Raw genomic sequence first — 27559 nt, 5'->3', positions numbered from 1 at the left:
TCCTGCTGCCAAAAAGTGTATTGTACCAAAGTGCAAAGAACAAAATGTGCCTTTCACATGTCCACAAATATGTGACTCACAGGTCAGATGTGGACCGCTGGCCATCATTTGAGAGCCAGTTTACTCCAGGATTCCTAATGTGAGTTAGGCTGGAATTAGATCATCAATAAAACCACACGGAAGCAACTAATCATGAATGCGTACTTCAGTTCTGTCTTTGTTCGCTAGTAAGTGTTAGCTTAGCGTTGTGATCGTGGAACTAGCCAGACTTTAACCGTCTGTGAAACAGACCCTGTAAAAATCAATGATACTCAAAGTCTCCTCAAATCTACTCCGTTCTCCTCCTTCTCCCTGCCAATAAAAAGCAATGATACTCCGTTCTCCTCCTTCTCCCTGCCATCCTCCATCTAACATTTCATCTGTGATTTTCTTTTTTTTTTTTTCGTTCAGGATTCCCCTTCATCCGTCTGGAAGCCCCCCTGAACAACATCACCACCTCTCTGGGCCACACGGCCGAGCTCTTCTGCCGGGTTTCTGGAAACCCACCTCCCACCGTGCGCTGGCTGAAGAACGACGCTCCTGTGGTCCAGGAGCCACGCCGCGTCTCCTACAGGACCACGACGTACGGATCTCGACTGCGGATCCGCAACCTGGACACAACGGACACGGGCTACTTCCAGTGTGTGGCCACTAACATGAAGGGCACCGTGTCCACCACCGGAGTTCTGTTTGTCAAGTTTGGTAAGAGGACTTTCCTGCTGGAGTCACAGCAGTGATTCTTGCTCAGTACCCAATGGGAACAGTTTGGTACCGATATTGTTTTTCCGGTTGTAAAAACATCCTCGTCTTCTTTTCCAGATCCTCTTCCCACACCTCTGTCAGGAAAGCCAACGTAAGTCTCTCTTCTCTTTACGGTTTTTGTCTTACTGTTGCCTTCTGCCTGCTGTTCCTACTCACACTAGTACTGTTTACATGGACCTGGATTACAAACAGTTCCTGCTTCCCAGCCATAACGACTGTTAAAGTAAAGATCTGGGTCTGACGTGGAGCTCAGAGTTTCACTAGGAAGGAAATTGATATCAATTCCTAATATCTATTAAATGAAGATTTTCTGGTTCAGGTTTTGGTTCTGAGAAACATCGGTTCTCACGGTGGAGTTTGTTGGCGTGTTAATATTCTGCTGATACGTTCTGACAACTGCGGCCTGTTACCTGCAATTTTCCATTCCATTTCTCCTGAACTAAATGTGGCCAAATGACTGTTAAACACTGGTCTTTAATTGCTCGCACGTTGTTTCACTGCCGTTTCTGTCCGACCATCACGGCTCACATGGTTCACATTTGCATATGCACTTTGTAGGCTTGGAATGCAGACCATGTGGACTGCTGGGCAGAAGCAGATGTTGACTGCTGCAGCACACTGAGCTCTGTGGTGTCCTGAAAGCCCAGATCCTCAGCTGGTTGTGCTGGTGGAGTGAGGTTCATTTACTCTGGGCAGAAAATAGGACGTGACTCAACAGGCTGACACATTCAAACCCTCTGACGTTCGTTTAATTCCCGGCCAATAATGAGGTTGTTGGAGCTGACAGTCTGGGCCTTGTGTCCGTTCGGGGGATTAGTTGATGAACCAGAGCTAACTCCGAGGGTCCTCACATCTGTTTGTGTGGTTGCTGTTTTACAACTTTAATAGTTGCCCAATTAGCCGCCAGTTGTCTAAACCTCCAGTAAAACCAACCCAGGTCCTGATCTCTGAGGTTGGGACGAAGCCGGATGTGTGTGTGTGTGTGTGTGTGGTGTGTTTTAGCTGCTGCACAAATGTGCTGCATTTTGGCTATTATCAGTGTGGTGATACACTTCAACGTAAAGATTCTCTGCCTGATATATTAATTTTTTTTTGTTAAAAAAAGTTACTAAAGAATTTGATGTCTGTAAGACACAATACTGTTCATTTGAGGTGAGAGAAAAATTTACCACTGGGTAAAAATTATATATTTTATATTTGATATATATATTACATATACACATATATGCTAAACATATATATTTATGCTTATATGTATGTGTATATGCAAATGTATATATAAATATATACAGTACATGTATGTACTGTATATGTATATATATATGTATATATTTTCCATGACCAACTCTTGCTGAGCTGCAGCTTTAATACATTACATATGTTCTTTTTCTTTCTTTTTTTTTTCACCTGTCATTTTGTAAATGGAAGCGTTGAAGACCAGGTTGTAATCCTAAGTCTTATCAAAGACCTAATTACAGACTACATTCACAAACACAGGGGTCTGCTGTGACGGCAGAGTGGCGGTGGGCCGATTGTCACTGCTGCTCATCATTAGTGTCACAGCTAAAATACTACCTGTGTTTAAAAGGTGAAAAACGTCAGGAAGACAAGGTCACCTAATGATGACACACGGCGACCTTGTGGCTGCTTACCTCACAGCGCAGCTGTTCAAACGTCAAAACCGCTGCTCCTCAAAGTCCCGAGGTCATGTGGTGCAGAGGATTCCCCGTTTAAATCAAACTAATTATTTATTTGCATGGAATTCCCTCCAGTGGCTGCGGGGCTTTTCGTGAGATAAATTAGCCACAAATATTGCTCGCAAATTTGAGGAAACATTTCTCACCACCCACCGTGTTGAACCTGAACATACCATGAGCTTCATAGCCTTTATTTGTCTTTACTTCAGTCTGTATTTTCCGTCGCCTCCACGCTGGCCTTAAGTATACACACTGCGGTATGCGGGGCACTACACACAGTACGTGTGTGTTCGTGTCCTCAGAGTTGGCTTTTTCAGAGTGACCACAGGAAAACTCAAACCCAAAATCCTTGAGGTTTTTACTACAAGCCTGGCGGGGTTTTTTTGTCCAATATTGCAGTACGTGTTTAAAAAAAAGAGAGAAATATGAATAAGGGGACATGAGGACAGTTGAAGTGGATTGAGACATCTTTGTTTTTCTCCTAGAAGAACTCAGAGAACAAACTTTTTTTTTCATTAAATCTGTCCACATTTTTCCCTTGGAGGGCCAGAGCTGAGACCTCTACGTGGGCTGCGGGCCAAAAGACCTGTAGCACACTTTTTATCCCAATACAAAATTCCTCTTTTTCCTAATTTAATATAAGGATAGCGTAGTCAGGAATTTCCTGAATTATAAATTGATGATATACATTTAATCCCTCCAGTCATTTTTAATGGACCACAGGACGTATATGGTTCCAATATATGTCTAGATTAGGTTTATTTATTTAATCATTTTTGCTCCTTATTTTTCTTTTGAAACATTTATGTCTGAAAATGTTTACATTCTAAAATAGAACCAGTTTCCTGGCAGTAATGAAACACAAAGGATGTAGCGCTACCACTAAAAAGTAAAGAAGGCTGAGCGAGCTAAGGGCTAATCCTGGTTAGCTTAGCTGATCCTCAGAGCAGCCTATGTCTTAGTGTAAATAATGATATATTTTCTGTCAGGAAACATATTATTATACTTTTCTAAGTTAAGATTAGAAGTGTTTAGGATTTTTCTTTTCAAAATAGCAGAATTGTGTCGACATAAATCAATTTGTGCTACATTTAGCCCACTGGAGCTAACCATCAGTGATTGATCTCATTAGCCCAGGTGACTCCTAGAACTACATCCATATAAAATTATAATTTTCTGCTCCAGAACTTATCTCATGTGTCAACCCATTACAACTAGGTTCTGGGTTCACAGCACCACCTACAGGAGAGGGAGAAAAACACACTGTTTTTGAAAATTCTAACTTCAAAATTCCTAGTTTACCATGGGCCCTGCTGTAGTCGGCCATGATGTAAACAAGTCAGATCTTGAGCCTTTTCTTTGTTTTGTTTATAGTTTGCAGTAGCATATGGTCAGACCTTACATCAGCTCTGTGTCCTAAATCGGAAAGATTTACTGCTCTTTTTACACACATGCTCTCATCCTCGTCTACATTCTCCTCCTTCTTCCTTTTCCCTCATCTTTCACCTCCTCCTCCTCCTGTTTGGAGATGTTTTCATAGAGCCAGAACAAACACAGGGTGAGGGGGGAAAGTGTTGCCTGCCAAAATTAGACCCCCAACTTTCAGTGTCTCTCTTACTCTCTCCCTCCCTGCACGCTGCCACACTTCCTTGGTCTGCAAAAAAAAAAAAAAAGCATAGTGAAAGCAGTAGGAGGGCGACAGGGAGTGAAAGAAAAACAGTTTTAGCAGAGTAGGAGGAGGATGGCACCATTAACACCCTGGGTTGCATGTTGTTTCTTTGATTCAGAGGTTGCACGGGGTCAGCAGCGTTCAGGTGTGATTGGCTGTTCAAGTAGACGTGAGGTTTGGGTTGTGAGCTGAAATCAAAGTCACTTCATAAATCATAACACTCACACACTGTCCACGAGGCAGAGCAGTGGATCCCTAATGCAGGCACACCCTGTTTTCTTAAACTCTGGATTGTCTTCTCTTCTTTTTATTAGGTAAAATATTTGGAATTTGAATCTGATTTGGCTGAAAAGTGGACCTAGAAATGTCATTTGTGAATCCAAGAATGGATTTGTTCAAATTCAATAAATTCAACAAAGTGGACTTGCTTGCCAACAGCAAAACACAAAGAAAGGGACCCCCTCTTGTCCTGAAGGAATATACGTAAATTTGCTGCCGTGCTGCGACAAAGCCGCCATCTGCTGGAGTGTGCACTAACTACCTCACACTGTTCAAGTCTTGTTTAAATATTATTTTAACTCAGGATGGAAAGTGACAGCCCCATTGTTTAGGTTTAGTTTTTCCAAAACCAAATCAAGTAAGAAATTCCAGTCGTCTATATGAATCAAAGGAACACACGATGACATCTTTAAAATCTATCAGTGATGTGTTTCAACGTTCCTCTGAATCCGACCTGCGCAGCATCAAATCCTTGGCAAATGTCAGATCTCAGTGCAGAATTGGTAACTGTGTTCTTGGAGACCAAAAACAGACCCTAAAGAGAATCAATCCTGGACATAAAATTAGGTAAAGAGTCCAGAGACATGACTACAGATCTGTGTATAATGATTTTTGCTGATCCAAGGTAACCAAAATGTCACTTTTTACTGCTTGAACTAAAGTTTCTCCAACAGTTTCTCTCAGAAATTCTGGCAAAACAGCTGCTTTTTGAATTTCTTGAAAATGTCCTCTTTAATGATGCTAAAGCGTTTAATCTGACAGCGGCGATAAAGAGACTTTATGCAACATGGCTGCCGATCCTGGAGTTGCTGTCTGTGTTTATAGTAGAGGGGTTTTCTCCCTGTTTGAAAAGATTAATACCACTACACCCTGGCTGTCAAGGCTGTTTAAGTTTCTCCGAAGTTTCCCCACCACTTTTCTTTCAGCACGGGGAGAAAAAAGAGCAATTACAAAAATAGTTGGGTTTTTTCCCCCCCTCCGCTGTGCCTCTCTCCTCTCTCTCTCCTCTGTCCACCGTGGCCAGAACAATAAAGTAAAGACATATTTAACAAAGAACAGATCCTCTTAGGCCTGGACTTTTCTCTCTCATTTATGACCATTTTAAATAAAACCACTTTTGACAGCAGAAAAGAAAAGAAAGATCACACTTTGAACAGATATTTATATTTCTACAATAAAAAACCCTCTGAATTTCTTATCAATACGATGACTCATGATCTTCTGTTTTTTTGTGTGCACATATAGGGCACATGGCCCTATATATATGTATATACATATATACCTATGTATATATGTATGTATATATTTATATATATACATACATAAGGTATGCTGGAATCACCATAAACCATAGGTCTGGTACGTGGAAGTGAAGCCATTGAAGGGAAACCACCTTCAGGAAACAATCTTTTGTATTGTAAAAAATATATTTTTTCAGTGTGTTTGAGACAAAAATGTTAGACAGTTGGCAGTTTGGAATTTTCAAGTTGTTTCCCAAATATTCTAAAGCTTTCACACACATCACAGCAACTCAAACAAGAAGCTTCCTCAGACTCACTGGAAGTTAGTAGCTGTTAAAATGTGTTTATCCCAGTCGTGATACATAGATTGATGAGTAAAAACTTCACTTTTTCAATGTTGCTGTCTGAAAACAGCTGTTCTGAAAGGTTTATATACACAACCTCTGTGTACTCAAGATGATTAATAACGCAATCACTGCCAGCCACTGCTTTCATGTTGTGTTGCAAGGCGAGGAGGAGGAGGAGGAGGAGGAGGAGGAGGAGGAAGAGGAGGTAGATCAAAAGATGTCATCAAGAGGTTTTTGTTTTTTTATCTCCAAATGATCGAGGAAGCATCTCCAAGGTCCTTATTAACGAGTTAACAACGTGTTAGAGCATTAACCTAAGCTCTTTCAATTCACTAAGTATTTTAGTAATCCTTGCAAACATGTTTGCACTAAATAAAAGCTCTGCGTCATCTTTCTCAGTATCTAGCTAACAGGCAAACCGCTAATCTGGCTAACAATCAGTCGACTTTGGCATCGACGCGTGTTTTCACTGGCACAGACACGGGTCACTTCAAGGAGACGTCTGATGAACTTTTCCATATTAATTAAGTCTCTGTGTTGTCTTATTGGTGGCGCCTTTTATCTAATGTGAAACAGCCTGTAGCCACAACCACAGTCTTCTTAATTATCGGCACTTTTTAATCACCTGTGTTAATCACCTTTCTGGAGCCTCAGTCAATCCACAGGAATGTGCAGGTTACATTTTTAACATTTTTTTCTCTATAGATGTAATGTACTTTAATATTTGAATGTTTTATGCCAGTTTTATAATTATTGCTGTTGCCTAAGCAAACTACGGCCCGTGGGCCAGATACAGCCCGCTGGGCTCATTTTGGCCCGTGAGCCAAAAGGTTTGCCCGCCCCCCGGCTTAAGTAATATTCTAATTTGATGTACGTGACCATAGCAATAATAAGACTAAATGTTATTCTAGGGTTTTTCTAAGTCTAACTTTGTAAACTTGCCTTAGAGTCTCCCAGAAATTCTCTGGCACCAAATGGGAGACACGCCCCACACTTTTAAAACCACTTGTTCAAAATAGTCTGACCATAGTATTGCTGCTGTGTTAATCTCACCAATACTGTCAATATTTTTTTTAAATGATATAAATACGTTAGTGATGTGTGTCCAGTGCCTTGTGTCATTCCATCGTCTGAAGTCACTCAGACACTTTATTGTTGACTGACTTTCTATTTTGCTCCAGGACTTTTCAGCACAGGTTGCAGGTTTGAACCCAGAGCCACTGACTGAGCTCCCCGCAGCGTTTGAGTAAGAGCTCTTTTGGGTCACAACAGCCTCTCGCAATGAGAACGTGAAGGGTTCGCTCGCCGTATTGAGAACACTTGGGTTTGGTTTTCACGTCTCTTCACCTCAGTGCCAGCGTCAACACTGCTGTGGTTCTCTGATGCCGGCCAGGATTGATGATTTTTTTGCTCCACACCACAAGCATCGCACCCATTTACTGAGTGGATGACAGGCCCACTCAAGTTTTTGTTGCTCTATTCCGCTGCAGCATAACATGGAGGGGAGGGCGGTGGGTTGGTGGGCCGGGGGTTCTGCTGCATGTGTTTGGATTTTAGGATTTGGTTATTATTAAAAATATATATATTTTACTCTGGAACTGGTGCAGACCCTGTGCAGAGCTGCCAACACCGTTCTCTACATCAGTGCAGTTTCCAAAAACCCACAGATTAATTGAATGTGACAGTTTAGCTGTATCCGTTTATCACCAGTGGTGTTCCTTCAGGGGGCATTTTTTATAAGCCCCCATCATTTTTGCGAGCTAATGTTACGTCGGAATTAACAATGTATAAAAATTATATATATAACGCATTATATTTTATTTGTTATTTTTGCGAGCACTCTGGAGCGCCATCATTTGTCCACATACAGTTTGTTCTCCAACACCTGCAGTAACAGCAGCAAGAAGCCTGAATGAGCAGTTATACATTAATGTTACTCCCTGGAACCCATATATATAAATATATATACAGTAGAGTTCAATGCAATGAACAATGTGACACATATAAAACAAACAGTCTGGGAATCAGGCAGTCTCCAGTCGTTGCCCAAAACACACTGGAACGGCAGTAACATAATATACATCTGCAGTATTGCAGTATTATGGTAGTACTCCACATGCGCATTACTGCTCTCCTGTGCGTCTCTTTCTTCAATTCCTGTGAGTTTACCAACATTGTTTCAACTAAACAGGCCCATCATTATATTTCATTACATGTTCCTTAGTGACTTTGTTGTTCGTTAGTTTTCAGACAAATTAGAGTGTTGTCAACCACACAGGTGAGACTGACTGCCTCTGTCCTCCCTCCATCCATGGTGTGTATTTTTATCTCACCCGAGTGTGGAAGAGTCAGTGAACTGCTGGAAAAGCTACTCCCACAAACCCTATCTCCCCGTCACATATTTAGTTAGGTCCTCGTCGGGGGGGTTTAATTCCCGGTGCTGATTGATTTGGGATCAGTGCCTTGGGGGGGGGTTTAATTCCCATCTTGTCGTGGATTCTTTTTAGCGCGGTGCTGATTGATTTGGGATCAGTGCCTTGATATGGCTCTTTGGGGACAGGCCCTTTGACATGACCCGGTCCCAGGGCAGCAGTGATATTTGAAACTGGAGATCTCTACCACAGGCCTGGATGCCTCTCTTCTCTAAATGCTGCCCAGGTCAGAGGGCAACGCCAGCACATGGAACCTCACATCGGGACGCTGTCAGAGCGGCCAGTCCGATACAACCATTAAAACGATTTACATCGTTACTGAAGCTGCCAGCCTGTCTTTGCCTCTTTACCACACACACAGATTCATACACTACTCGTTATGAACCCTCCTTTCACACCTAGCTCCAACAGGGTTCACTTCCTGTTTCCTGTTTCCCAGAATCCCCTGTGTCTAACTGTTGGTGATCCTGTTGGCAGGTCTGGTCAAGGTCAGGCCTGGTCTGGTAAAGTGCGAGTGTGTTCGAGTGTGTGTACACGGTCGCTCCCTGAGGCCTACAAAGCCTAGACGGGGTATTTGGGTTTTCCCTGAACTTTGACCTGAAACTCCAATGAACACCCATAAAGCCCTGCTCCTGCTTCTGCCCCTGCACTAAAATAACACTTTCACACAGGGCAGAGTCACAACAGAAATGTTCTTTCTTTGCCTTTAGTGGCAGTGGAGTCCAGACTGTGTGTACTTTGAGTGTTTCTGGATTATAAATAGAGGCTTTTGTTTGCAGTCAGGACTCTGATCTCGTGAGTCTGAGTCTGAGGATGAGTAGTCGTACGTCTGAAGTCTAAACAGAATAAACGTTATTTGCTGTAGAGATTTTTATTTGTTTGGTCCTGTAAGAGGTTGATGTTTATCGGTCAGTGTTGTCCTCGTTGGTCCTGGTAACTGCGAGCACATGACTTGAAGACAGAACAGACGCTGTCAAGACTCGGCCTCGGAGATTTGACTCGATAGAGTCTTCACGGCAGTCGTAGACAAAATAAAAACCAACCTCTGGTTCGTGTGCTGTCTGTAGTGAGGATTTACATAAGAAGTAATTGGCTTTAGTAGAGAGATTACTCAATAAACAGAACAAAATCCTTGCCATTTTGACTCTCCTGCCCCCTCTAGTGTTACGCCAACCATCTTCATGTCAATCTGCCCTGTCTTTTCTTTTGTCTTGGTGTAGTTTTTTATCTTCCATTTCTGCACAGATTAGGTTTAAATCATGTCAACCATGTCTCTCTGATCTGTTTCTCTGATCTGTTTTTTAACCATACCTCCTGGTTTCTCCTGATTAAAATCTCAGCATTTTTACCTCCTTCACAGCCTCCAGTACAGTTTTAAACTCTACAGCATCATCTGCTGCTTCGTCAGTTTGTATGACATCACACCAGTCTTCAAGCTTTTGAATTAGTGACCAAGCGGATTAGCTGCAATAAATCACGGCAGACGATTCCCATTTGACTGTGGTTGACAGAAAACGTCAAACCAAAGTTGCCCTATAAATAGAGATAATTATTTAAAAGCAGGAAGTCCTCGGTGCTCACATGATGCAAGGGTGGTTAGGGTTCTTGCCTTACAGCCAGAAGGTCCACAGTTAAATTCCTGGTAATAACTGACGATCCTCCTGCATGGAGTTTTCCTGACCTCTGGTCTGGTCTGTCTGTGAGTTGATGTCAGTCAAATGTTCACTGTTGTCTGTGTGTAGAATTCATCAGTAGAGTATGAGCCTCTAGTGTAACGTGATAGGGCGGCTCTGAGTTTGTGTGGCCCTGGCTGGACGCTGTTGTAGTGAATGAACTTTTATTGGAACTCTGAGGAGCCACATCCTCTGCAGACTGTTTTGAAAAGGCAGCACGTTGGCAGGAAACATTGTGTGTCTGCATGTACAGAACATGGCCCTGGGTTTTTTTCCTGTATGTTATTTTATCCATTTGATCGTGAGTGTGTGTGTGTGTGTGTGTGTGGTTTTAGAACTCCCTGTGATTTCTAGCAAAAGTTAAAGCTACATAAATATCACTTGTAGCTCACCAACTGTCTCAGAGTGAAGGAGATTAACTTCACTAATCTGATTTTCTGATTTACTGAGCTCCATGAGTTCTTGTCTGAGAAGGTCTGCAGTCGCTCCTCGCTGTCCTGACTGAAATCTTTTTTTTAAGTCACTTTTAGCATCATGACTTGATATGCCTTTCATAGACCTCAACATTCCTCTGCAGAATCGCTAATTTACTTGCAGGTAGAGAAATGACAACAGTTACAGTTGTGAAGCTGTTGACAGCCAATACCAAACTTTTTTTCACAAGTCAAAGTTTTACAAAGGTTTGTACCTTTGTGACCCAAGACATTATTCGTAAACTCCTGGGAAACATGATGTGAGACGACCCAAAAAAAAAATTCTCGCGACCCACCTGAGGGACGTGACCCAGTCTTTGGGAACTGTTACTTGCTAATCCATCCGAAAATCAAAAATTGTTTTTCTTCTAGAAAGCTTTTTTATTTTACAAGTGCCTTCAAATACGTTTTTAGCACCATCTACAGGCCACGGCCACATGCTCAATGCTGACAAACTAAAAAATGTGGTTATCACTGATATATTTCCTTAGCGATCATCATACTAGCATCTACTGTTGTCCAAAGACTTTTTTACACAATACCCGCGAGTCTTTTAATCCAGCCAACAGTCGTCTCTGTTTATTTAGCGTCGCTCTTTGACAGCGCTGTGTGTAAGAGGGATTATTTTAAGGCTCCCCCTCATGTGACAGTGTTTTTCCCTCTGCTCAGCCAGTGGTGGGCGACTCCTAATCTCTCTCTCATCAGGGATGATTCCACTTCTCTTTATAAAAGCCAGGCTTGTGCTCAGACATGTGTATTCTTGTTACCTCAGCTCCGTCAGCGGCGAGTCAGCCAAAAACACGGGTCTTCCTGTCTGTTTTAAATGTCTGCCTTTGTGTGTTCACAGTGGGCTCTGTGATCTAGTCAAATAAATCAAGTTCTGTGACGGTGGGCTGCATCGCTCTGGGCTTTTTTTCCCTTTGTTTCTTTATTTTTGGGCTCAAGGATTTCCTGTTACTATTATTATTATTATTATTTCCAAACGGACGTTTGCTGCCATCCTGGAATCAGTCGCGGGGAATGTTTTAAAGGAAGAAAAAAAAAAGGAAAGACACTCGTTTTTACTGTACCACAAATGTAACAAGAAAAAGGAATTCTGTTACTTTGGTCCAGGAGGGAAAGACATTAAAATCCACTGTAACAAAAAACACAGTAACCCTGACTTTTATCTTCGTTTATTGTCATTTAGCAGGAAAATGAAGCCGATATATTAAATATTTTAACAAGATTTTCTGTCATTATAAAATGACTTGATGTTTTTTGTATCATTTCCAACCACAAGAAAAAAGTGATAATCATGAAGTAGATTTGTCCAACTTTTTTAGTCATTTTAATGCTTCCTTAACTTTTACTTAGTTTCTGGATCATTTTAGCCACTTTTATTTTTAACTTTTTTTTATTATTTTGAGCTGTTACATAAAATTTTTCTTTGAGGTTTTCTGGTTTATTATTCTTTTGGGAATATTTTACAGGACTAACTTTTTATTATGTTTGACATTAAAACAAAGCTTTTAAATAATATTTTCATATATATATTGTCGCATTTTCGGGGCAATTTTCATTCAATACTTCCTTGAAGCTAACTTGTTTTAGCTCATTTTGAATCATTCTTATCAAGGCTCCGACTCTAAATTACATTTAATGCTGGATGATGACAGACTCCTGAAATAAAAATGTCCTACAAAAGACAAAGTAGTTCTGTGTGCAGTAAACGTCCACATCGACATTTTTCAATTTTATTAAAAGACGGAATATTTTATATATTTTTTGGATATTTTACCCATGCTGTGTTCTGACCCTGGTCATGACCCAGACTGTGACTGTTACCATGGCGTCCACACGAACCAAAACATGGTATAAAACACTGGTTTAAACGGGGTTCCCTGAACATGTCATCTGTGGGACAACTTCATCTTTACAGTCTCTGGAACAATAAATGCTTATGTTATAAATCCTTTGAAGCATCTCCTCCGCTTTAAGCTACAGTCTCTATTTTAGCTGCGTGATGACATCATAACAGATGGTGAGCAGCAGGCTGCGGTCGACAGGCTGGTACTACTGGAGGTACAGTAACCAGGAGACGCCACTGATTCAAAACAAGGAAGAAGGAAAAAAAAACACCTTTGAAGGTGCGCTGAGTGTGATATAGCAACACCTAGTGGGGAAGCAACCAATGCTATTTCTGGTTGAGAACGAAAGAAAACACCATGGCAACTCCCATAAAGACGACTGGATAAATTCTTCTTTTAAATGAAAGAAAACACCATGGAGACGACTGGATAAATTCTTCTTTTAAAACAAAACCATTAACAACACTAATATTTATTAATTCTGATTGTTTAATTTTCCTTCCTTGGTTTTTTTTATCTCCTTTTTCATTGGTTTAGGTTTAGTTTCCACACCCAGTGGACGAGTAATTAGTCAAACAAAATCATTGCATGTCTGAGGTGTGTGTGGGTGACGTGTGTGTGTGTGTTCATGTATCTGTCTAAACACAACTAGCTTTGCGTTCAGTTGTCGGGGACACAAACATTAGCCTCCTGTTCGTGCCAATCGACAGCGTGATTGACACCCTCGCTCCCCAACGCCTCCCTCCTCTGGGCCCCCGATACCCTGCAGTCCTCTGGGTGGAAGTGATGTCATCAGGTTGCGGGTGTTGTGAGGAGTGACAGGGTTGATGTTTGCTCATTTCCTGCACGTCAAATCGCCGACTAGGTGTCGAACCTGTTATTAAAACCCTTTAGCTTCGCCGTGACTCCCGGCCTGTGTGGGCAGAAAAGACGGAGCTGAAAAGAAGATTCTTCTGCAGAGTGAAGCCTCTGTCACTGTTTCATATCAGACCAGGTTCCATTTTACAAAAAGTATTTTCACCTACTGCAGTGGTTTTCAAAGTGCGGGGCGTGAAGCTGTTGCGGGGGAGGGTTGGTGTCGTTTTTAGCATTTTCTTTTTTCTTTGCGCCACAGTAGGAGAATGTGTGTTCAATGAGATCAGCAGATTAGTAGGAACATCAGAGTTTATTTTAAACAGTGCATCGTTTCCGGCCGTGATGTTGTGAACAACAACCATCTGCAGTAGTCACCACACAACGACCTCCATCATCTCTGCTGCCTTCCTCCGTGACTCCGCCCCCAACCTGTTCAACCATCGCTCTGACAGAAGCCCCTTTTGTTGGCGTCAGTGAGCAGCAGTAACATGAAGACCCCGGAGGGTCTTGTCTTTTCTTACAGCAGCGTCTCAGTTGCCCTCCGTCATTGTTCACTCCCAGTGTGGTCACGGGCCACTGGCAGCCACAGACCCCAGTCAACCTCAGCCTCTGGCGGCAGCTCTGGCTTCCTGTCAATGAGAGACTGTTAGTTACAGCAGCCGCTCATGTACGCTGTGATTCTCCAGTGGTAATTGAATTTCAGTGATGCGGAGCGGAGGCCAGCCAATGAAAACACCGTACAGTCCGACTCCATGTATCTGAATATATTCCACTTCTATACATATGTATTTCAAAATAAGGGTCGCTGACCTCTTTATCACTCACCTCGAACCTGAAACTTCAAATGTCACTGAGCTCAGCCCCTGGCGTCCTCACATCCTCACCCTCACATCTCATCCTCCCCTTGTTCCCCTCCAGTGGGGTTGGGTTTCACATCCTCTTGACCCCAAAACTCAACACAAACCCATCAAGTCGACGGACGGACGACACCGACGTGTCCAGGACAGACCCCGGTGACGTGATCAGGGATTTGTACGTGATAAAAACAACTTTCATTAGCCTAAAATAAAGAAAGAAAGTTCTAGAAATATTCATTTTTGAACCAATTTTTTTTAGCCCTGACTGAGACTGAGCCGGAAGTAAAGACTTTTTTTTTCATCGGGAATCAGCAAGAAAATAGTCAAAGTATTTGACAAAAGGTAAAAACAATTAAGGAAAGAAGATGTTGTACGACGGTCCTGAAGGGGGCGGCAGATGGTTCTCGGGAAGAATTTCTGGTATACGACAGTCCTGAAGGGGGCGGCAGATGGTTCTCTGTGATGATGGCTGAGAGGAGCAGGTGACAGAAGGAGAATTTAATGTCAAAACACGAGTTTTGAATCGATCAATGTCTAAATCACTGCTGGAGAAAACAGACAATAGAAAAACCCTGGTGGTCGTGAACGTCCCTGTGAAAAAATTAAAGTGAAATTAAATGTAATGAACAGTGAATCCACATCCTAAATACTTTGTTTATCTTTGGTTGGAGTGCGCGGGGGGGTCTTCATCTGTTTAAACCTGTACTTTATTAGCTGCACGCAGAAAACTCTTCTCTTCAAAACTAACTGTTCTAAACCTTTAACAACACGAGGCCGTGGGCTCAGTCTGTGAAATAAAATGAAAAAAACGAAACAAAAAAAACTTTGTTCACTGTTTGCGTAAACAGCAACCACACTTGTCTGTTTCTGTCCTGGGACGATGAGCAGAGACACACTGACAGAACTGGAGACCAGGGGACGCTTTCTGTTGAGTCGTCTTTCCTGCTCATTACTTTCCTTCAAACATGTTTGCAGTGATTTGTGCAGTTCAGTCTGGAGCACAGACACGTACAGAGAGACAGACGTGAAGACTTAGAACAGAAACGTGGGACGGTTTGTGATCTGGACAGAGCCGGACCGGATCAGTAATTTCCCTCTGGGGACTTGGCTGAGTTTCGGTGGTTGGTCTACTCTGCCTTGTCATTTCCTGGTCTGTGTGTGGCTGGATGTTGGTACAAATGTGTGTGTGTGTGTCCACTGTTTTTGGGTCAAAGTTCTGCCGCCTGGACTCACTCCAGCGCTCTTCTTGTTCCGGTCCATTTCAGTGTGGGTAGTATCCCACCCATCAATCGTCTGTCCTTCACTCGGAGCCGTAGATTCTCTTCTTACAGATTTATGACCAGATGTGATTTTCACCTAAAAAGGAGACGCTCTCTGCCAAAGGAAAATATCTGAATATACGGCCGACTGTGGTTTGATGGGAGGCTGCGGAGCCGTCTGCAGGCGCGCCACAACATCAGCTCATTATTAGCCATATCCACATTTGAGTAGAAAATTGCATATTCCACTGATAAAGGTCTGTTTAAATATGTAGTTAGCCGCTAATTCAGTGTTAGCATGTCTGTGTGGTGTTAGCAGCAGGCTAACCAGTGCTCTGTACATCACTGTACATCTGCAGGCATGTCTGGAAAAAACCTCATTTACATGGGTGACATCAGAGACAGAGACTTGACCTTTGACCTGCAGTCAGTAAACAGATCTCAGTGACCTAGAGATGATGATGAGTTTAAAAAACAAAAAAATATAAAAAATTAATATTAAATGGTGAAAGAAAATAGAAATGATCGGATTCTCTCTAAATTAACAAATTAATCGTTCTTCCTCTGCAGCCGGGTACCAACTGACCCCACGGACCAGTACTGGTCCAGGGACCAGGGGTTGGGGACAGGTGCCATACACCTTTGGAGAAAAACATGCATGTTTAATCATGCTCAAATAGCCAGAGCGCACATATAACACACACACACACACATAACAGCTAACTGTATCTATGTAGCAAAAAGTTAGCCAGCATGGGGGGGGAGAAAGTGAGCGTCTTTACAACTTGATATAGTTTATAGATATGTTCAAGACATTTTATATGCTCTAATAAAGAAAAATGTAACTTTCCAATTTTTTATTTTGAGAATTTATCTTTGACCAGGCCCTGACAGGAGGAGCCAACCGTTGTTCACACACGGCGTTCACTTCATATGAATTGCTTCTTTTGCTTTCTAGTCTATTTTTTCTCCAAATAGGATTATAATTCAACAGAATTGAGAACACGTTCCGTCGAAAGTGCCCGCAGTCCTGATGTGGCTGTGGCAGCACACTGACACACTGATCTCACCCTGAGCAACAAACAGCCTGCAACTCAGCATGTGGTTTCTTGTGTGAGTGTGTAAATTGGCGCCTACATGTGCAGTTGTGTGTTCAGAACGCGAGAGGTGAAAGTTTGAAGCAGATGAAGAGTGACGGAGGAAACTAAAAATGATTTAAGCAAAAACAGATCGGCAAAAAGAAACAGCGCAGCGATACGGCGGGGGCCGTTAAAAAAAAAAACAAAAAAAAACACCAGGAGGCGTCACTGAGCAAAAAAAAAAAAAAAAGTTGTAAATGCACAATCAACCATGTTTTCTGCCTCACACTTCGACCACATGTTTCAAATTATTGCTCGGGATGCAATCTGTGTGCTATAACCAATCAAGTCAAACGGCCTAATTCTTAATGTGGTTCACATCTCCACTGTGTGGGAGGAGGAGGAGGAGGTCAGGAGGGGGGGAGGGCAGAGGAGGGGGAGGTCAGAATAATCTCTCCATTTTGGGGACTCTGTTCTTGTAGTTCCATTCTGCATGTCCACACTGAGGGAGAGAGAGTTTCAAGATTTAGATTTAGAATCAGTTAGTTTCAAAAACACAGAGAGAGTTTGAGTGTGTGTGGGTGAGAGAGGGAGGGAGAGAGAGAGAGAGAGAGACTGACTTTCAGGTTTATCTTAAATAGGAGAGCTCTTATTATATCCTACCCGCAGAAAGAAACGGCCAAAGTTTCCATTGAGGGCTGCCAGTCACTTCAGCCCTCATAAGAGAAGAGATGCTGCCACCTCGCGGTCTTTGTTTGTACTGCAACAATAACGCTGACAACCTTGTGTTTCAGGGATGATTTTGACGAAGAAGGATTCTGTCAGCCCTACAGAGGCATCGCCTGCGCCCGTTTCATCGGCAACCGCAGCATCTTTGTGGATTCTTTGCAGATGCAGGGCGAGATCGAGACCCAGATCACAGGTGAGAGACATCATGGTGTCCTCCAGTCCACTGTCCCAAAAAAGTCTGAACGTTTGAAGGTTTTATCTGAACAAAAGCAGCCTGAGTTTTTGCTGATCTGAAGGATTTATCGTTTCCTTTCAAGTGGTCACAGCCCGTTCTGACCCTGTTGGGGTTTGTTTGTTTTTTTGGATCGTCCAGCTCTGATAAAGCCCTTTTTCAGCAAATCTATATAAAATAAATCAATTGAAACCTTCTGTAAAGACCTGGTCTGGCTGGACCTTAATGTATGTTCAGTAGGAGGAACACAGGACGTGGCATGTGGTGTTCAAAGGAAGGTCAGCAGGGTGACCGGCCCGTGAATGCAGCCCACATGGGCCGACCCACTGTACTCGATCATACAGTCCAGAGTCTCTGTGCTGTGGAGTGAGAACATGTTCCAGTAGATCTTCACCGTCCACTCAGAGTCAACGTCAAGTCACCTTATCTTAAAGAGACACTGAGGTCATTTGAATAACAGCCAACTTATCTTCATTCTGAGGCCTTGTCTCCCACTCTCGGCCTCAGACTGATGTGCCTTGACTGACAGTCTGAACCACAGAGCAGCATGTGTTAGCAATAAATGTGCAGAAGGACGATGAATCATGCATTTAGTGCTGAGCTTTTCGTTGTCAGTCCGGTCGCTTTCATCCTCTCTGTGTAGATGTTCAGCAGTTAGTACTAACGTAAGCAGGTCGCTGCTGAGCCGTCGTGTCTTTACATCTTCTGACATATGTAAGAAACATTAAACCAAGTGGGAAAAAAAAGAAGACGTCTTTCATGTGTTTAAACCTAAACCTCACGCTATTTTTATTTGAAGTAAAATGAATGAAATAAGACAGAAGGTGACGTTGTCCCTTTTTTCTTTCCCCCCAGCGGCCTTCACTATGATCGGCACATCCAACCATTTGTCCGACCGCTGCTCCCAGTTTGCCATTCCGTCTCTTTGCCACTTCGCCTTCCCGACGTGTGACCGCAGCTCGGGGACGGACAAGCCTCGGGACCTTTGTAAGGACGAGTGTGAGATCCTGGAGAACGACCTGTGTAAGACGGAGTACATCATCGCCCGCTCCAACCCTCTGATCCTGAAGAGGCTGAAACTGCCAAACTGTGAGGACCTGGCTGCCTCCGACAGTCCAGAGGCCGCAAACTGTCTGAGGATTGGCATCCCCATGGCTGAGCCCATTAACAAGAGTAAGAACACGGGTCAACTGACGACTGTGTTTTTATTCAATCATCTGTTTAAGTCGTTCAGCAAATCATTTTTGACTTAACTTTATGTGGAACCCATTGAAAATCTCCATGAAATGATTGAAAAAAATTGATTTTGTAAATTTATATTGCCTTCACTTTTCATTTATTGTTTTCTGCTTATAATTTAGTTAACAAAATATGTTTATGAAGTTGAAAAGAGCGATCCAAAATCACCTAGCTAGCTAAACATCAACCTCTCCCGGTTTCCAGACCACAAGTGTTACAACAACAGCGGCGCAGACTTTCGTGGAACTGTCAGCGTGACCAAGTCTGGACGTCAGTGCCAGCCGTGGAACTCCCAGTACCCTCACAGTCACACCTACCTGGCTGTTCGATACCCGGAGCTGAACGGCGGCCACTCGTACTGTCGCAACCCAGGGAACAAACACGAGGCCCCCTGGTGTTTCACTCTGGATGAAAGCGTTCGTATGGAGCTCTGTGACATTCCCATCTGTGGTGAGACGCAAAAAAAAAAAAAAACATTTTTTATCTTAAGTTAAATGCTTTATTGTGGTTTCATCAAACTCAGTAGCTTGACTGAGTTCCTCCTTCGTTCGTCCGTCTTCGTAGACCTCAAGGACAAGTCCGGTGGCAGCAACATGGAGATCTTGTACATCCTGGTCCCCAGTGTGGCCATCCCTTTAGCCATCGCCTTGCTCTTCCTCTTCATCTGCGTGTGCCGCAACAACCAGAAGTCTTCGCGTCCTCCCGCCCCTCGTCAACCCAAACCTGTGCGTGGACAAAACGTCGAGATGTCGATGCTCACCACTGCATACAAACCCAAGGTAAAGAGCAGTATTTGTTGGAGACGGTGGATGTAGTACTGCATGTTGTTTGAGGCTTTAACTGAGCTCAGTTGAACAACAGTTTAAGTCAGTGGTTCCAAACCTTTTGTAGCTCGTGACCCGGTTTTGACATCATGAAAAAAACTTTTTTTTTTCTAGAAATAGTTTTAGATCAAGAGTAGCTAAATTAGTGCACAAAGTGCATTTACATTTTTTGATCAATTACTACACTTCTTCTACACTCATCTGAGTGACCCCATGTGGGGTCGTGACCCCAAGGTTGAAAAACCGTAGTAGTACATCTTTTCCACGTTGTCAACATTGCAGTGACTGTAATATTTAATCCAACTGTTTTGCTAAAGATATCTAAAATAAATATTAAAAATAAAAAAATAAGAATTTTGTTAGTGGTGTTTGAACCAGTCCATTCAAATAGAAATATAATAGAACAATCCCATAACTACAATAGTTTGTTTTAACTATTGAAACCGACTCTTCAATAACCTCACACCTTCTCCTCACAGTCTTTTTTGTTCTGTTTGTGTTATCTGTTCACTCCTTCCCTGAGCCCAGAAACATGTCTTTATTCTACAACCTTTCCTGTTTCCTTCCCTACTTTCCTCAAAGATCCTGTGTACAGTCTACTGTACAGAGTCCAGCCTCCGCTCGGCCTCTCGGCACGTTGCTCACGTCGTGATCGGTATCGAGTTTCCTTCAAGGTTACACGCTTAGTCCTATCATGTCTGTTTGTCTAAGAACACATCATCTCAGTGTCAGCGGGTGGGTAACGTGGTTATCTCCAGACACTGTGTCTGCTTGTGCAAAACCAGAGCTGGTATTTCAAGGTGACGTGTATGAAATTACCACCAACAGATGGCGAGAAAAACCACAAGTTGTCACAAAGGCTTCAGGAGTCATTAATATCACTGGTTTCTGCAGCCATGTCTTCCTGCCTGTGTTTATGTGATACTTTATATGTAAAGATTCAATGATGTGGTGATTATATATAACATGGTGGAGCGGAGAGACAACTGTGAAATTATAGGACGATACACTTTAGGTCAGTGTTTCCCAACCGCACAGACTGTGTTTTACATTAGAAAAATCCCATGGCACACCAGCAAACACAGACGTCCCAAATATTATACTGGATGAAATACAATCGTCTTCTGGTTTCAATCAGTATAAAACCTGGTCCTGTTTAGTTGAACACTGAAAACCCTCATATACTCTCAGGAATTCAAGAAAGACACAAAGAAAAGGAGAAGCTCTTAGTCGAACTCTTTTTAGTTTTTATAGCCATCTGCTGCACCCTAGTGGTAGTTTATTTAATTTTTCTACCGGTCATTGTCACATGGATGAACAAAGACAAATTATTTGCGGTGAATAAATAATAGTTTTCAGAACAATGAAGTGAAACTTTCCGCAGCACACCTGATGGTCACTGACGAATCACTGATTTAGAAAATCTGTTGAGCTCTGGTTTAAACCTGTCAGACTGTGAGATTATAACGTCCTGAAGTTAAAATCCCGACACTAACACACCGGTAATAAAACATTAATTACTTCTAATTTTCACCAATGGTATTACAGTAGAATTCATCGCCCGGCTGAGCGTCCTCTCCTCTCACCTCTGCTAATCTATGACTTTCTCTGGGTTTGAGGTTTGAGCGCCTCCCAGCAGCCCCTGCTGCAGGGTCACCCAGAGGTCACTGCCTGTGACAATCCACTTAGACACACATGAATATGTTTGTGTGAATACACGCCTGAACCTGTGGTGGTGTGGGGAGGATCTGAGGGTCAGCGTGGGAGGGGGGGGGTAAACAGACCCCAAACTAAAAACATCTGTGTGCCTTAAAACATCAGCTGGTCACACACACACACACACACACACACACACTCACCCTCTGCCCCCTCCGGTGCAGTTTCTGTGTGTGTGTTCCACCACCTACTGAGGAATTTCTTGAGTTTCTGGAATCTGAATATCTCTGCCATCGGTGCTTAGCTTTCATGTCTTTCCAAGTAAACACACACACACACACACACACACATTTCTAGCCCGTATGTTTCTCATATCACCCAGCTATTAAGTATTAGGGTCGAGAATGAAAACTAAACAAAAAAATAAAATGTTAGAAATCGTCAGAAATCATCATTACATTAATATCTGAAGTTTAATTATTAATATATTATGTCTTAATAAATCCATGCTCAGGAGTTGAGCTGATTATTTTTTCATTAAAACAATGTGCTTTTTGCGCTAATGCTAAGTAAAGTTGTTAACTTTTAAACAACTTTACCTGATTTTGCTTTCTGTCGTTCTTTGCTGCTTATTTTAAATAGTCCTTGTGTTTTCTGTATGAAGTTGCATCACAGTTTGAATCTTATGTAGAACTCTGTCCAAAGGTCTGTAGTTCATCACAAGATTCATATTAGCTTAATGAAAAGCGCTTGTTATTGCACTAAACAGGTGTTGTCGTTTTAAGTTAATTAAAATCTTAAATATATTGCAGCAGTTTTCACACATTTTTTTTGTTTATTTTTTATTTTTTTTATGTGACCAGTGATGTTCTTGCATAATATTTTGCAATAGTACTCAGTAGGATGTTAATATGAAATCATCAAACCACTCCACCACTGGGAGAGGTCACAGTTCAGCACTAGTTTTGTTTGGTTAATCTGTGTAGATAAATGAGTCACAGAAAAGGCCATCTGTGTTGAATTGAAAAGTGTCAACGTTCATTGGACGTCCACATTACACTGCTCCATAGAGGACCAGTGGAATGTCCAGCAGGGAATAGTGGTGTCATTTGTTTTCTGTCTCATCACTGTTACCACTGATCTCATTTCCCCTTAATTCCTCGTATTCTGTTTTGTTGTTTCTTCAGCAGAGTAAGGCCAAAGAGCTTCCACTGTCAGCTGTGCGCTTCATGGAGGAGCTGGGAGAGTGCTCTTTAGGAAAGATCTACAAAGGTCACCTGTACCTGCCCGGCATGGAGCAGGCTCAGCTGGTGGCCATAAAGACCCTGAAAGACATATCCAGTACCCAACAGTGGGGGGACTTTCAGCAGGTACGGAATGTTAATGATCAATGTCATCAAGTCTGAATGCAGCCAGTGAGGAAATGATGTAGAAAAGTCAAAGGTAAAACCTGTAATTGTTAATAATGACCACCAGGTGGCGACAGAAACAGGTCACACAAATCGACCTGATTTCTCCTGGCGTATGTTCACTGTAGATTATGCCCAAAACTTTAAGTAAAGTAAATTACACCAGCATCACTCGCTCGCTGATTTCTCCTGTCGTATGTTCACTGTAGATTATGCCCGAAACTTTCAAGTAAATTACACCAGCATCACTCGCTCTACCAGTAGGCGGCACTCTTGTTGTTCTAGGTCTAAATACAATACAAAAGTTCTGAGATAAGGATGATTGACGTGGGAAAACACTTTAATTCAAACATAAATTAGGTTGTAGCCGAGGGTGAGTTGATGACATCATTGTCTCCACCTTCCTCTCTGTCTTCTTCAACATCACTCCTTCATTAAACCAGGAGGCTGCAGTGCTGACGGAGCTTCAACATCCAAACGTGGTGTGCCTGCTGGGAGTGGTGACCCAGGAGCAGCCCGTCTGCATGCTGTTCGAGTTCCTCCCTCAGGGCGACCTCCACGAGTTCCTCATCATGCGTTCCCCTCATTCTGACGTGGGCTGCAGCAGCGATGAGGACGGAACAGTCAAGTCCAGCCTGGACCATGGAGATTTCCTTCATATGGCCATCCAGGTACCAAACAAAAGTCCAAACTCATGTCTGAGACTCACACAAGACAAAGATTTAATGATATTTTTTCTTAACTGTTGCAGATTTCTGCTGGGATGGAGTACTTGGCCAGTCACTTCTACATCCACAAAGACCTGGCTGCACGCAACGTTTTAGTGGGCGAACAGCTTCACGTGAAGATATCGGACCTGGGTCTGTCCAGAGAGATCTACTCCTCAGATTACTACTGCATCCAGCCCAAAACCCTGCTGCCCATCCGCTGGATGTCCCCCGAGGCCATCACCTACGGCAAGTTCACCACGGACTCAGACATCTGGTCGTTCGGTGTAGTGCTGTGGGAGATGTTCAGCTACGGCCTGCAGCCGTATTACGGCTTCTCCAACCAGGAAGTGATGGAGATGGTGAGAAAGCGGCAGCTGCTGCCCTGCCCTGAAGACTGCCCCCCGAGGTTGGTTCACCATATTTCATGGTCTATTTGGTCATGTTGTTTTGGGGTTTTTTTGTTCTGAGAGGTTTGTCAAACCATTTTGTATTTTTTCAGGTTTTATGGTCTGATGACAGAGTGTTGGCAGGAGAGTCCCGGACGCAGATCCAGGTTCAAGGACGTGCACGCCCGCCTGCGAGCCTGGGAAGGTCTTTCATCCCACGCCAGTTCCAGTACGCCCTCTGGTGGTGGAGGCAATGCCACCACCCAGACCACCTCACTCAGCGCCAGCCCCGTCAGCAACCTCAGCAACCCTCGCTACGCTGCGGCGGCGGCTGCGGCTGGTTACCTTTACCCAGCCCAGGCCATGGCTTCTCCGGGTCAGATGGCTCCGATTCAAGCCTGGACACAGATGGCTGTGCCTCAGACCCACCCTCGCTTCATCCCCGTCAACGGATACCCTATCCCGACGGGGTACGCAGCGTTCCCTGCCCACTTCCCAGCCCCGGTGCCGCCCACCAGGGTCATCCAGCACCACCTGCCCCCTCCTAAAAGCCGCTCCCCCAGCAGCGCTAGTGGCTCCACCAGCACGGGTCACGTCAGTGGCGTCCCCTCCACCACGGGCTCCAACCATGACGCCAACGCGCCCCTGCTGTCCCACTGCATCATGCCCGGGAACGGCGGAGGCTCGGCACAGATGTACGGACAGGTTAACCAGAAGATGATGGGACAGCTGGACCACGGATCGCAAACATCGGCGCTGCTGAACGCTGATTCTGACGTACGGATGTACAACGACTCGGTCATCACTGCCGACCTGTAGACAGATGAATACACACATCGTTGGACTCTAACTGTTTCTACTTCTCTGACCCATATGGAGAAGTTCTGACCTCTAATCAAAGTACCTGACAAAGAACCCTCCTCTGTTTCACACAGAGACGAAAACAAACAGGTCTGGAAGAACGTGTGTGTGTGTGTGTGTGTGAGAGAGAGGAACACTGCCACAGCTACAGCAACACACACACACACACACACACGCCATTTTACAGTGTACTTACTACCACGGTTTGAACTTGTTCTTTTTTAACCTCTTGTAAATACAGATATATATTCATAAGAACCTTTTATTATTTAGTTCAGACGGTGACAGGTACCGTCGGAGGAATCAGTTCCTGTGTCGACAAGGTCACCAACACGGTCCTGGAACCCTAACCAAATCAGAACCAGTGAGTGCTTTCAACGGGAAAATGTGTGTTTCAGAAGAAGGAAGAATCTGAGAACCCAGAATATGGTGAAGAACATGGAGAACATCCAGGAGTTCTGTTTTTTTTTTTTTTTTTAAGAAACATGTTTCATGATTTTGTGCCATTTTGAGACACTCCTGAATTTTCTGTGCAAACCACAGAGGAAGATGGATGTGGTTTGAAGAACTCCCTGGTTTGGAAAATACGCTGGTTTTGGATTTTTTTTAAACAGAATCCACAGCAGGATCAGTGTGAGGTGCTCACGTGTGTTGAACGCTATGACATTCATACGACCTTTAGGTGCCTCGCTGCAGCAGCGCAGTGGAACTCTGTCGCTCTTCTTGACATTCAGTGTACAGATCTGCTCTGTACAATTGCCTGTGTAGCAAAAGTCCAGAATATTAGGTACAAATACCCAGAAAACAGAGATGGGTTCGATGGATTTCACTGAGAAGACCAGTCCATTTACAGCCGGTGAAGTACCAAGTCCAGAAGCCGGACCCTGGTGCTGGACTTACAGATTTGAGAGTGAAGCAGCTGAAAAAGAAAACACTTGCTCTTCGTCGTTTTTATGCAAAATCCCTTTTTTTCCAGAAGTGACAACTGAATGTTTGTGTGCGACCTTCACGTTGGACGTTAGCAGAATTTTCAGACCTCAATCTGTCCAGACTGAGAGAGAAGAAAGGAAGGATTTTATCTTCTTTATACTATAGTTTTGTTTTTTTCTTTGTTTTTTAATTCTGCATTACCCTGCTATCGTCATCGTCAAAATTACCAGATGTTCATTTCAGAATCAGTGTTTTTTGTTTAAGGTGTGTTTTCCAGTTTTTATATTGTGAAGGAATTCCCAGGACTTATCGTGTTTGACTTTGACTTTGTTTCTCACCTTGTAGTAAATCAACTAAAATGTGCAAGAAAATAATAAAGAAAAGGGAAGCTGAAGAAGCACAAAGCAGAAAGACTGAAAACAATCACAAATCTCAACAAAATTAAAGTTGTGTTTTAAATACCTTAAATAATAATGGGGAGAACTTAGGGTATGTAAAAAAAATGTTTTTATTTTCAGTGCATTAATCAATTATGTTTTAGCTTAAAGGTGACGCCAACATTATTTTTTAATAAATTAAAATTAGATTTTTTTTTTCTAAATGCATCTGTTTTCCAGTAACAAGCACAAATGTTTTATCTACTCAGTCTGTAATAGACTCATGAATGAAATCCGTGTTCAAAACTGCAATTGTTGCACTGTTGCTCCTCCAGACAAACAGGCAACATTTCACCTTCATCTTGATGACTCTTCTCTGTCACTGTGCTGCGCATTTGGTTTTCAGGAGATTTTGGCTGAATATGTTCAGTGATCGCATAAGATCGCATAATAATTTTCTTTTCACAACACTTGGGTTGGCTAGTTTTAAAGTCCACTTTGTTTTCTTTGACGGTCATTTAATACACAAAAACATCTGTTTCATTATTATCTGTTAAAATCCAACTGTATTTGCAGTGTGTTTCTTCACTGATGAATTGTTTACTACTAGGTGTCTCATCTCAATGGCTAAAATGCAGTCCCAAACCATAACAGAGCCTCGTCATATTCTACCTGGGGTCAAAAATCATTTTTCAAATTTTTTAATTTTTTTATTACAAATCAAACTGAAATTGTTCCCACCAAATATATCAACCTCAAAGTAACGAGTTACGATAGAGAAAGATCTGATCCATTATGACCAGAACACAACATTGACTTCTACAATTCTATAATTTATAATTTAATGATTATTACTACTACTGTCACTACATGTAAGCAATGGATGCAGAAAACCTAAAATTGAAAATCTAAATTAATTTAATTCAGGTTAAACATGCTCTTTTTTTGTTTACACAGACAGTATATAATCGAATATTTTTAACATTTTATCAGCAGAGATTAACGTATTTTATTTAACTTTAGGTGAAAACGACCATTGAGTTTCTTTGTTTCTCTCTTCTTATTTTTTTTTTCTCCTTTTTTTTAAATTATCCTTGAAGCACATCGAGCTACCTAGGCATCTTGAGTTTGTGCACGTGACCTGTGTCATGTATGACTATAGCAGTGTAAAAACCACTTGTACACAAGACTGTGAATCTTAATCAAGTCTAGGTTTTTGTTTTCATGTCAAACGCCTTTTTTTTTCCTGTTTTATTCTAGATATTTTTAAAAGAAAAACAGCATTAAAAACACATGTAAAGACTTCCAATGACGTCACGCTCAACGCGGGAGTTTACCTTCGTATCCTTCTGATCCAGAGCGGCCGTTGTCAATCTATTGTGTCCGAACATTTTTTGCACAAACGTTTTGTATTGCATAACCATGCATTAAATGATGTTGTTTGGTTAAGTTTCTCGTCGCGGTCATTGCTTCTGGTGTGTGGTCCTCTATTGGCGGTGTGAATCCACAAGGTGGCAGCAGATACCTCAGTTCTTTTGGTAAAACGATAGTGGCTCACTGTCTGTGCGTGTGTACAAACATTTGAATGTAATATTACGGTTAAAAAAAGTCAAACTCATTAAGTAAATAATACTAAAAGTAGTATTAATTATGTATTAACAATATTTAATAAACAAGAATACACACGACCACAG

The 27559-nt window shown here is 42.6% G+C and overlaps 1 protein-coding gene across 2 annotated transcripts in view; it reads left to right on the top strand.

The window, feature by feature from the left end:
* The window catches only part of ror1 (receptor tyrosine kinase-like orphan receptor 1), a 111472-nt gene extending 84158 nt beyond the window's left edge, over nucleotides 1-27314 (top strand). The window contains exons 3-12 of one of the 2 annotated variants that reach the window (XM_025053173.1): nucleotides 451-741; nucleotides 859-892; nucleotides 17307-17434; nucleotides 18329-18646; nucleotides 18917-19162; nucleotides 19277-19491; nucleotides 22383-22562; nucleotides 23045-23272; nucleotides 23353-23717; nucleotides 23811-27314. In XM_025053173.1, coding sequence (XP_024908941.1) covers nucleotides 451-741; nucleotides 859-892; nucleotides 17307-17434; nucleotides 18329-18646; nucleotides 18917-19162; nucleotides 19277-19491; nucleotides 22383-22562; nucleotides 23045-23272; nucleotides 23353-23717; nucleotides 23811-24516 — 2711 coding nt within the window. In that variant the 3' untranslated portion in view covers nucleotides 24517-27314. Of the gene's footprint in view, nucleotides 1-450; nucleotides 742-858; nucleotides 893-17306; nucleotides 17435-18328; nucleotides 18647-18916; nucleotides 19163-19276; nucleotides 19492-22379; nucleotides 22563-23044; nucleotides 23273-23352; nucleotides 23718-23810 lie in introns of both variants that reach the window. The other variant, XM_025053170.1, reaches the window with a different exon arrangement.
* The last annotated feature ends 245 nt before the right edge of the window (nucleotides 27315-27559 follow it).

This window comes from Cynoglossus semilaevis, chromosome 2, assembly GCF_000523025.1.
Source record: "Cynoglossus semilaevis isolate Cse_v1.0 chromosome 2, Cse_v1.0, whole genome shotgun sequence".
Taxonomy (NCBI): Eukaryota; Metazoa; Chordata; class Actinopteri; order Pleuronectiformes; family Cynoglossidae; genus Cynoglossus; species Cynoglossus semilaevis.
Note: the sequence above shows the minus strand (reverse complement) of the source record. Positions and strands in the feature narration are given on the sequence as shown.